Raw genomic sequence first — 11,717 nt, 5'->3', positions numbered from 1 at the left:
CGAATTAGGTCACAGGAGGGAATAGAAAGCAGGGGATGAGCAAGGCAATAGAAATAAAAGCGAAAATAAACAAATGGGACCTAATCAAACTTTGCACAGCAAAGGAAACCATAAACAAAACCAAAAGACAACCTACAGGACTGGGAGAAAATATTTGCAAATGATGTGACCGACAAGGGCTTAATTTCCAAAATATACAAACAGCTCATATATAGCTCAATAACAAAAAAAACAAACAACCCAATCAAACAGTGGGCAGAAGACCTAAATAGACGTTTCTCCAAAGAAGACATCCAGATAGCCAATAGGCACGTGAAAAGATGCTCAACATCTCTAATTATTAGAGAAATGTAAATCAAAACTACAATGAAGTACCACCTCACACTGGTCAGAATGGCCATCATTAAAAAGTCTACAATGGGGCTTCCCTGGTGGCGCAGCGGTTAAGAATCCGCCTGCCAATGCAGGGGACATGGGTTCGAGCCCTGGTCCGGGAAGATCCCACATGCCGCGGAGCAGCGAAGCCAGTGTGCCACAACTACTGAGCCTCTGCTCTAGAGGCCTCGAGCCACAACTACTGAGCCTGCGTGCCACAACTACTGAAGCCTGCGTGCCTAGAACCCGTGCTCCACAGCAAGAGAGGCCACCACAATGAGAAGCCCACGCACTGCAACGAGGAGTAGCCCCTGCTCGCCACAACTAGAGAAAGCCCACGTGCAGCAACTAAGACCCAATGCAGCCAAATAAATAAATAAATAAATAAATAAACTTAAAAAAAAAAGTCTGCAAATAACAAATGCTGGGGAGGATGTGGAGAAAAACGAACCCTCCTACACTGTTGGTGGGAATGTAAATTGGTGCAGCCACTATGGAAAACAGTATGGAGGTTCCTTAAAAAACTAAAAGTAGAGTTGCCATATGACCCAGCAATCCCACTCCTGGGCATATATCTGGGGAAAACTCTAATTCGAAAAAATACATGCACCCCAGTGTTCATAGCAGCACTATTTACAATAGCCAAGACATGGAAGCAACCTAACTGTCCATCGATAGATGAATGAATAAAGAAGATATGGTATATATACACAATGGAATACTACTCAGCCATAAAAAAGAATGAAATAATGCAACTTGCAGCAACATGGATGGACCTAGAGATTATCATACTAAGTGAAGTAAGTCAGAAAAAGACAAATACCATATGATATCACTTATATGTGGAATCTAAAATATGACACAAATGAACTTATTTATGAAACAGAAACAGACTCACAGACATAGAAAACAAACTTATGGTTACCCAAGAGGACAGGGGGTGGGGGAGGAATAAATTAGGAGTTCAGTATTAGCAGATACAAACTACTATATATAAAATAGATAAACAACAAGGTCCTACTGTATAAGACAGGGAACTATATTCAATATCCTGTAATAAACCATAATGGAAGAGTAAAAAAAAAAGAAAGAAAGAAAGCAGGAGGGGGCGTGGGGGTCATTTGGGAGGAAAAGTCCAGAAAGGGCAGGCTGGTGACTGGAGCCTCCCAGGTGGCCTTCAGGGGTTCCCCTTTGCTCCGAGAATAAAGTCCAAACTCTACATGGCATAAAAGGCCCTACATGACTTGTCTGGCCTTGGAATATGTCCCTGACCTGGTCTCCTGTTGCTCCCCCAAATGCACCTCTGAGCCTCTGCAGCGTCCAGAACCCTGTCCTGTTTTGGGGCCTCCCTCCTCTCTCAGGTGCTCTTCCCTGTGCCTGCCATGCTCTTCCCTCTGGATGTCAGTGCGTTAACTGCTCCCCGGCATACGAGGCCCTGCTGGTTTCTCTCTGTGAAGCCTACTATCATACCTGGGTTGGGCCACAACCTCCTTTCTCTGCCTTTGGTCTCCCCTCAGCCCCTGGGGGCCTCATTTGCCTGGTGTGAGCTTCCCTTCGCAGCCACTGATGGGAAGGGAGTGGTTGAGCTTCAGAAGAGAGGTGAGCTGCAACTCGCACTCTCCTGCCCAGCCTGGGCCTTTGCACATGCCAGCCCTCCTACCCTCTCGTACATCTCCACTTGGAAAGCTTTCCCTCAGAATTCAAGACCCTGTCAAATGATTGTTCCTCTCTGTGACTCCCACACTGGCCTCTCACAGCCTTTCGTTCTTGCAAATATGCAACAAATTATATATATATTTTTAGCTTTTCTTAAAAAAAATTATTTATTTGTTTATTTTTGGCTGCGTTGGGTCTTCATTGCTGCGCGCGGGCTTTCTCTAGTTGTGGCAAGAGGGGGCTACTCTTCGTTGTGGTGTGTGGGCTTCTCATTGCAGTGGCTTCTCTTGCTGTGGAGCATGGGCTCTAGGCACTCGGGCTTCAGTAGCTGTGGCTCGTGGGCTCTAGAGCACAGTCTCAGTAGTTGTGGCGCACGGGCTTAGTTGCTCCACGGCATGTGAGATCTTCCTGGACCAGGGCTCGAACCCATGTCCCCTGCATTGGTAGGAGGATTCTTTTTTTTTTTTTTTTTTTAAAGAATTTCACTTTTATTTATTTATTTATTTATTTTTGGCTGTGTTGGGTCTTCGTTTCTGTGCGAGGGCTTTCTCTAGTTGCGGCAAGCAGGAGCCACTCTTCATCACAGTGTGCAGGCCTCTCACTATCGTGGCCTCTCTTGTTGCGGAGCACAGGCTCCAGACGCGCAGGCTCAGTAGTCGTGGCACACGGGCTTCGTTGCTCCGCGGCATGTGGGATCCTCCCAGACCAGGGCTCGAACCCGTGTCCCCTGCATTGGCAGGCAGATTCTCAACCACTGCGCCACCAGGGAAGCCCTGGCAGGAGGATTCTTAACCACTGTGCCACCAGGGAAATCCTCAACAAATATTTATTGAGCACACACTGTTGTGATCCTACTGATGTTTGCTTACCACCTTGACTGTCACTTTCTGTTTAGATGTCTTGGGCTATGAATTTTTTGAGATTCAGCACCTTAGTTTATTCATTTAGGTATCCCCAATTCCCAGAAAAGTTCAGGTATGTGGTAAGCCCTTAATATATTTGTTTTGAAAATGAATAAGCTTTACTATAGAAGAAAGTGGTTTTCAAGAAATTCCTAACAGTCCTTAAGGCTGGAAGGCACATTAAAGGTCACCTCATCTGGGAATTCCCTGGTGGTCCAGCGGTTAGGACTCTGCGCTTCCGCTGCAGGGAGCACGGGTTCGATCCCTGGTTGGGGAGCAAAGATCCCGCATGCTGTGAAAAAAAAAAAGGTCACCTCATCCGTCTCCTGGGATCCGTCCATTCCAGGCAAGTCATCATGCAGAGTCTGCTTGACCGAGTTCAGTGGAGGGGGACTCACGGTCCATGTGGCCACTCATTGCACCTGGTAGACAGTATTGATCATGGCGAAGTTCTTCCTGCTGCAGAGCTGGACCCTGCCCCCGCCCCCATAGTTCCCTCCACTGGTCCTCATCCTGCTCCCTGGAGTGTCACAGAATGAGTCCCCTCCCTCTTGCAGCTGACAGCCCATCATATATTTGGCAGTTACCACATCTCCTCCTAAGTCTTTTCTTTCCAGGTGGGGAAAGACTACTTACTAGCCGTGTGACCCTGAGCTTCACTTTCCTTGTTTGTAAAAACTGGGCTAAAACAGTACCTATCTATATGGTTGTTGTCAAAATTAAATGAGCTCATATATGTAAAGTGCTTAGAACAGTGCTTAGTGTATATGAAATGCTCAATAATGATTCCAAAATTATTTTGTATTATATTTTACATATAGCACTTAAAATTGGACAACATAGTTTGAGACATTTAATTGAGAAAAACAATATATGATCACAGGCAAAAATATTATTAATATTTTATAAATACATAATATAAATTACATTATATGTTATATTACCCACTCCCAATAAAATTGGAAACCCCCTTAGGTAGGGTCCATTGTGAAGCTTAATGGGCAACTTGGTCTCTATTTTTAATAAATGCTTGCTTAATTAGTGAACAAATGAACTGATGTCTACTTGGCCTTAATTCAGCCCTGAACACTCACTTGTACTGCCTTGAGATTTTCCAATCATTCTCTATGGTGTTCTTTAATTTAGGGTGACCAACTGTCCTGGTTTTCCCAGGAATGAGGGAGTATGGGAATTTTAGTTTTAAAACCGAATCTGAGGGGGTTCTTGGGACTCAAGACATTCAGTACTAAAACCAGGATGAGTTGGTCACCCAGGTGATAATTCAGTACCACTGGATTTGAGGGTTGAGGGTTATCTAGAAGAACTGCCTACCTCTGGATTCCATGGCCAAGGTTACCACTATAGCAATGCCACAGATAAGCAGATGGTGTTTCCAACTGGATCTCATGGGGGTGTTAGACCCTGATTGATGGGGCCTGCAGCTTTGCAAGGAACTCAGTTTTACCAATTCACACTTAGTGATCAGGCCCTAGGGAATTTAATTTAAACTTATACATGATGGATTAGTAAATCAGAATGTCAAGTTAAATGTTCCTGTGACTTTTCTAGGGCAGCCCCTTACCTGCTTCAGATCCTCAAGTGGGACTGGAAAGGGAGCAAGTGGTAGAGGGGTGGGCATTACTGGAGGGGGGACTGTATGCTGGATTTTAACATACAGTCTGGGCACTCTGACTGTCCACTGCAGAGTGCCCATTTCCAGGGATTTCTAGAATACTTGTGTCCGGTGGAGACCATGGATAAGGCTTGCTAGACGATTCACCAACTCGGTGCAGCGGCTGTGCTCACCCTGAGCCCCTACCCTTGTGCTCATTACCTCTTGCCTTCATCTCCACACACTTTCCAAGATTACAATCCTGAAATTTCAGATTGGTTTATACCACTCTATTTTTAAAGTGCTTCCTGCTGCTAGATCTCTGTCTCATGCACGTTTGAGTGTCCCTGGGGTCACATCACACTGGAGTGTTCTAGGAACATTACCTTTAAATGGCTCATTTTCTCTGATTTGTTTAGTCAAGAGAGGTTCCTGTTCTGGGCTTGGGCATTCTGCTCTCTCCAGCTCTTCTGCAGCAGCCCTTGTCTCACTGTTACTTCTGTGGCTGGCAGGCTCTCAGACTGCAGGGGTTTTTCACCACCAGCACCACCTGCTGCCCTGATTCCCAGAGGCCTCCCTCCCTTTCCACCTGGCCTCCTCGCTGCCCTCTGGTTGACATACTTTGGGGTGTGTTGCTGGCCAAGAACAGGGAGGGGCTGCGCTGGTGTGGGGTGATGCGTGATCTGGAAATAGCCTTGGGGGAGGGGCCTGGCTCTGAAGCTGGCATTGAGGTGTTTGCCTGCGCTTAGACGCTCAGCGGTCCGAAAAAGGAGGCATCTTTGTTAAGTCCAGTTCTCCCTCCCAGGGATGGTATTCACCCCTCTGGGTTGGTGACTGTAGTAATATCCACACACAACTTTACTCCGGACTACCTAGGTGTTCCCTCCTGCTGGGCTCCACACTCTTTAACTAGGTCTTGCAAAGGAGGGCCCTGGGATGGCTTGTGGCCTGGAGGGGGACCAGCTGCTATTCACATATAGCAGCCTCACCCCATCTGCCAGCTCATGATCCCCTACTCAGCACCAGCCACTCGTACAGATGCCCCAAGTGATGAAAGGCTGGTCATCAGGGGCAGGAACAGGAGCCAGGCAAGGTACCCAGTGGTGCAGGGGTCAGAGGTAGAGCTGAGAAGGGACCCGGTGCCCATAGGTTTTCCCTGAAGTCCTCTTCCTCCCTACTGGATGAAGGGAGGAAGCTGGCTGACACCAACCAGCCTGGCTCTCTCGAGTCAGCCGCCTACAGACCCTGGCAACCAAAAGTGACAGGCTCGTGCTTTGACGGTGGTGGTGACAGGCTTGTGGCCTCCCTGCCACCCCTCAGGCAGCCCAGGGCCTGGCTTGTGACTGTGCATTCTCTGCGCATCAGTCCTGTGTCCCCTTTGTTCATGAAGGTCTGGCCTGTATGTTGCTCACTTTGTTCACGTCCAGAGCTTTATAAAAGATAAATTGGTTCGTGGAAGGAAAAGTGTGTCCCCAGGCTAACAGGGAGCAAGAAGGAAAAAAGTCTTAGTTCACCCAAAGCTCCTGTGTACTCTTCAGCCTCCATAGAGAGTTGCAGGAACTTTCCTGGGCTGGTGCTTCATCTGCTTGCTGAGCCCGGCCAGCCCCAATCCTTTGCCCTTTTGATCCTGAAGATTTAGGCCACTGTGTATTGACTACTTCCCTGCAATCTTGCACCAGAAGTGGAAGGCTCTGGCCTTTGAAATAACTGGAGACCACCTGAGAACACAATTATGGTGCCCCAGATATGGGCCCATTTTGGCCCTGCTTACAGTCTAGGCTTTGGATTTGGTCTCCTGATTTGATTGTCCTAGACTCCAGCTGCCTGACCAGGGCTCTCCCGGACTGGCTTTCTGTCACCGCTCTGCCTGCAGAAAGATTAAAGGCACTTGGGCTGACTCCATTGCTTGTCCAGGGCTTGGTGGTGAGGGTGGTGGCCACAGGCCTGCTGCTGTGATGACCAACAGAACACTCTGATGTGGGAACGTGAACCTGACGGAATGGTCACCATACAGGGAGGGGTGGGAGGGAACTGGGACGTGGAGTGTCAGACAGAGAGCAAGGCAGTATTTGTGGACCTTTTTGCCCTGGAAAGGAACGTCTCAGGTGGGTCAACCTCACCCATGTTCTCCAATACTGGGCGGGAGGAGGAAAAGCTAGGGGAGGCCGTTTGCTTAGAGTTGAAGGTGTAGGAAGTAGAGGAAGACGCTGTCACAATGATGCAGAAAGAATAGGCATCCCCCTCCCCCAGTTCTCCAAGGCTTCAAAGAGACCAGTGACTTGATTTATAGCCAGTGCTTTATTAAACATAAATAGTCTCAAAAGAGAAGTACATGTGTCTCCTGACCAACAGAGAGTACACGTGTGTGTGTTTATAAGAAAGAGGTGCGAGGTCCCTGATCTGTGCTCTGAGGGGGTGGTCAGGCAGGTGGGGCCTGGGCCAACCAGTAAGGCAGATGAGGGTCCCCATCCTGAGGACTCACTGCTCCTGGGTGCCCCAGGAGATGTAGTCTGGCCGCGTGGCTGCATGATACTCGTCGATGAGCTGCTGCACAATCTCCCTCGACGTGTCCAGCTCGTCAAAGTTCTCCTTGAAGATGTCCTCCTTGCGGAACTGCTCCAGGAAGGCCTCCCGCTTCCGCAGCTTGTCATACTGGCGACAGGTCCGCTCGAAGAGCTTGGGGTGTGCAGAAAGCAGGGGTCACAAAGAACTTCAAGGAACAAAATGGCCCAGAGAGCCAGGGAACCAAGGCTGGGCTATCTCCACAGTAAAAAAGCCAGAAGCAGGGGCAGCAGGGGTGCAGAGAGATGAGGCACAACCAGGACAATAATTATGTGCCAACTGTGAGACTCACCGAGGAGATGCTGGTGTGGTTGGCCATCATGAGCCCGCTGACCCTGTGGGCAGAAGGCAGGTAGGGCGACTTCCTGGACAGGGCCACCTGGATGCTGGCTGGGCCCCAGGGGATGAAGTTGGCCAACTTCCGTTCCCGGATCCTCTGCAGGCTCTTGTGGACCTGGGGTGGGCACAGGAGTGGTGGTGGTAGCCTCTCCTCTACCCCTGTGGGCTCTGGGGGTAGAACGAAGGGGCCTCACCTACCTGGGTGGGGTCCACCTCCCCCTGGATGATGTTGAGGATGGCGATGTAGCAGTGGTTGGTCTGGCGATCCCGGCCCGTGGACACCATCACGTTCTTGGGCTGCAGCAGCCTCCTCATGACGTCCAGGACCGTGGTCTTCCTCACACTGGCCACCTGAGGGGAGAGTGGCCACAGGGCAGGCCAGCACTCAGGGCACAGTCGAGACACGCACGGACAGAGAGCAGTAGGCAACACACGTCCCCATCAGACTCGGGGTAGTTTGGCCTCTCTGGGGAGTGTCTTTAGATTCAGGTCCACCCTGAGCCTCTGCTGTGGGATCGGGGATCTCAGTCCTCCCGAGCTCAGCAAGCTCACGCCCTTGTGCAGGAGCACCAGCAGACCCCGTACAGCGCGGGCCCTGCGGGGAGCCACAGGCAGAGGGAAGAGGAGAGCAAGTCAGCCAGGAAGTCGCCCAGCCTGTGCCAGTCCCTGAGCGCAGGGCCTCTGGGGGCTGCACGGGGCAGCTCCGGGTGCAGCAGGGAAAAGAGAAAGGCTAGGCAGGGCCTGCTGGGCCTGAGGGCTGCTCTTACCGACTGGTCCGTGGTGAGGGGTGTGTAGCCAGTCATGAGGAAGTGGAGCCGTGGTGTGGGAATGAGCGAGGCGATGAGGCCGATGAGGTCGTTGTTCATGTAGCCGGGGTAGCGCAGGGTGGTGGTGCTGGCCGACATGATGGTGGACACCTGGGGACAGGGGTGCTGTGTCAAGGGCCTTGTCCTGGGAGGCCTCCCTTCCCCAGATGGCACTCCGGCAAGGCGGGGTTCCAGTCCCAAGGAGTCTAGGAGTGAGGGCTCACCAGCTGGTTGATCTGAGAGAAGGATGGGTTCTGGATGTGCAGGCGGTCTGTGGCGATCCGGTTCAGGGCTGTGTTGTCCAGCACCACCTGGGAGGACAGAAGAGGGTGACCGATTTATGGGGACAGAAAGGACAGGAGCTCTGCCTGATTCTGGCTCTGAAGCTTAATTTCCTTGGCGCCAGAAAGACCCATCCAAAAGGGACTTGAACAGGACTGGGGCACAGGAAGGTTCCAAATGGACTTTTAAAAATGCATGAAAATGATAAAATAGGAAGGTTGGGAATGGAGAAGGGAGAATCCAGGCCTCACCACACAGTCTGCGTTCTGGGTCAGCCTCTTGAGCGTGAGCAGTGAGTTGTAGGGCTGGACCACCACATCGCTCATCTCGTCCTGGTTGGGAAACACCGAGTATGTCTGCACCAACTTTTTGGGGTACCTAGCAGTTTGAGAGAGGATGGTCAAGGGCAACAGACGGGAGGCTTGGTAAACCTGGGGCTTCCAATGACTGTCAGGGTGGGGAAATTGGGGTGGGGTCACAGGACAGCAGAGAAGGGAGACTTGACTTTTGGAAGTCTGTAACCCAAAAGTGGGGAAGGGTAGAGAGACATCTTAGGACCTAGGGTTCTAACTCCAAATCGGCCATACTCCTTGAATTTTAATCTAAGGCTGAGATGCTAGACTCCACTTCCAACCACTGGGAGTGTGATTGGGTTCTTGGTCATTGTGCCTTGTCTTTCCTCAATACAGGAGAGAATAGAAGGGCCCTTTCCTGCTCCAGCAAATAGGAAGGTTTATCTGGATGGCCTCCCAGTCACCTGGGAAACCAAATCCTCCCAGCCCCTCAAAACACAGACTTACCTGTCGTTGAGCCGTTCTAACAGGTAGGAGCCCAGGCCAGAGCCTGTTCCCCCAGCGATGGAGTGACATAGCACGAAGCCCTGCGTGGGGAAGGGGCCAACAGTGTCTACGTATCTAGTGGCAAGATTTCAAACTCGACCCATCTCATTTCTTGGACTCCTATCTTCCCAGGCCCTCTCCTCCACTTCCCTCCCCCCGACACATATGCAGCTTAGGAGATTCTGCCTTGTTTCCAGCAAGGCCCTGTGGCTTCTGACCAATGCAAAGGGTACATGGGAGGGTCTCGTACCTAACAGGTGGCTTCTAAAGGGTGTTGCTGAGCCTTCCCCATGTTGGCTCCCACCAGCATTCCTGAGACACTCACCTCTAGACTGTCACTGCCATCTGCCTCCCGGTCTATGATGTCAAAAATGTCCTCGTGGATCTTCTCTCCCTGTACAGACATGGGGGGTGTCAGAGTGGGACAGGACTAAGGGACAAGGACTCTGACCTCAGAATAGCCACCCTCGATTCTCCTTATAGCACCTAAAAATTCTTTTTTGGAGCACAGTGGTCCTGCTTTTTATTTGCACTGAGAGGTAGTACAGCCTAGTGGTTACAAGCAGGCCCTTTACATCCGGACTGCCTGGGTTCCTATATTAGCTCTAGTTCTAGTTGGCTGGGTGACTCTGGGCAGGTTACTTCATCTCTCTATACCTCAGTCTCCTCATCTGTATAATGAAGGTACTAATACAGGTCCACAGTTCCTTATCTAAAATTCTTGGGGCCAGTTATGTTTTGGAATTCAAGTATTTCAGATCTAGGAAGGCATTATAGAATGTACAATACATGCCAAGTAAAATGCCAGTGGGGGTCTGAGGGGTGCTAATCAAATACATTAATATTTCTGCAATGAAAATTATGAGTAGTGACAATAAGTTGCAAAGAAACTATAAAATAACTTGTCTCCATTGAGATTTGGTTTTGCTGCTAAATGAGTAGTTATAAATCGTCTTTTGGTTTCAGAGTTTTTTTTTTAATTCTGGAAACCCACAGAGCCTGTGGACCTGTAGTACCTACCTATAGGGTTGTTGGGAGGTTTAAATAAGTTAATATATGTAAAGCACTTAGTATGGCCTGACACACAGCACTAGCTAGTACAGTCTCTTAACAATATTACATAGTTGGCTTAGAACTCCCCTCAGTCATGTCTCTCTCTCTCTACAGTCACACATCCTCCATCTGGTTCATCTCTCTCTAGGAAGTCATAGGGCCTGTCCCCACACGGGAATGGAGTTGTTCTGCCCGGGAACAGCAAATGACCTGGGAGAATCCGCTGGCCCAGTTGTTGCCAGCTCCTCCTCCATGCTCTGACAGGTAGATGTTCTCTGGGTTGTAGAGCTTGGCATAGGGGGAATTGAGGATGGAATGGATCACCCGCGGCTCCAGGTCCAGCAGCACCGCCCTGGGGATGTAGTGCTCATCGTCTGCCTGTCAAGGGGAGTCCAGGATTGGGCCCAATAAGCTCGGGCCCACCCAGTCCTCCAGTCCTCCCAACTCTGGCTCCTGCCTGCCCACCCTCTTCAAGCAAGCCGCCCTGGCTCCTCTGCCCAGCGGGTTCCCAGTACCAAGCCACTGCCCTGCCCTTCAGGCCCCCTGGGCCACTACCGGCCCTGGCCAAGTCGCTGGGGGCACCTGGTAGAAAAAGACGTCCTTGCGGTCAGTGCCCTCGGTGGCGAACTCCTCCACGATGCCCTCGGGGCTGATACCATGCTCGGCGCACAGCTGCTTCCAGAACTCGAACCCAACTGGGGGGAGGGGCGGGAGGGAGAGAAAGAGGATATCTAGGTCTGGGCAGGTTCCAGCTAGGAGCGGGGACTGAGCGCCTGGGTCCAGGGATAGGAAGTCAAGCTTCGGGAGTCTCCCGTGTCAGAGGAAAGGGCTGTATGTCAGCGACTGGGCAGGGGACGGCCCCTCGGGGTTGGGCAACTGGACACTGGGTCAGGCATGTCCTGCCTTTCGGAGAACTACGATTCTGGGAAGGGCCGATGGAGTCCAGGATCCCACAGCGAGATCCCATAGAACCTAAGGAACCTGGCTAGTGGAGGGGCCGGAGGTTCGCTCACTCTGATTGCCGCACTGGCCCAATTGTAGGGTGATGATCTCCCTCGGCATCGCTCCTCAGGCACCTGCGTTGCAGCCGCTCCCGCCAGCCAAGAAGCCGCGGCTCGCTAGCCCGCTAGCCGGACGACGCAGGCGCCAAACAACTCGCTCCGCCCACGAACATTCTTCGCTCCAATGAGAACTGAGTTCTGCCGACAGCACTTCCTTAATCACTTGGTTTCAGTCTTGCAGACTGCGCGTGCGCGTCTCTTGATAGGGGCGCCGGGGGACGTACTTTGAC

General features: G+C 51.0%; 1 protein-coding gene across 1 annotated transcript; it reads right to left on the bottom strand.

Moving 5' to 3' along the window:
- Positions 1-6,824: 6,824 nt before the first annotated feature.
- On the bottom strand, positions 6,825-11,599 carry TUBG1 (tubulin gamma 1). Its single transcript, XM_082371798.1, has 11 exons — positions 11,440-11,599; positions 11,009-11,121; positions 10,637-10,804; positions 9,699-9,767; positions 9,335-9,414; positions 8,786-8,912; positions 8,477-8,563; positions 8,214-8,363; positions 7,645-7,797; positions 7,400-7,561; positions 6,825-7,221 (listed from the first exon to the last, which is right to left on the bottom strand). The coding sequence occupies exons 1-11, from the start codon at positions 11,486-11,488 to the stop codon at positions 7,024-7,026; spliced, it is 1,356 nt and encodes a 451-aa protein (XP_082227924.1). The 5' UTR covers positions 11,489-11,599; the 3' UTR covers positions 6,825-7,023.
- Positions 11,600-11,717: the final 118 nt, after the last annotated feature.

Source organism: Balaenoptera borealis (genome assembly GCF_965194805.1).
Source record: "Balaenoptera borealis genome assembly, chromosome: 20".
NCBI lineage: Eukaryota > Metazoa > Chordata > Mammalia > Artiodactyla > Balaenopteridae > Balaenoptera > Balaenoptera borealis.
The sequence above is the reverse complement of the archived record's forward strand: the minus strand, read 5'-3'. Positions and strand labels throughout refer to the sequence as shown.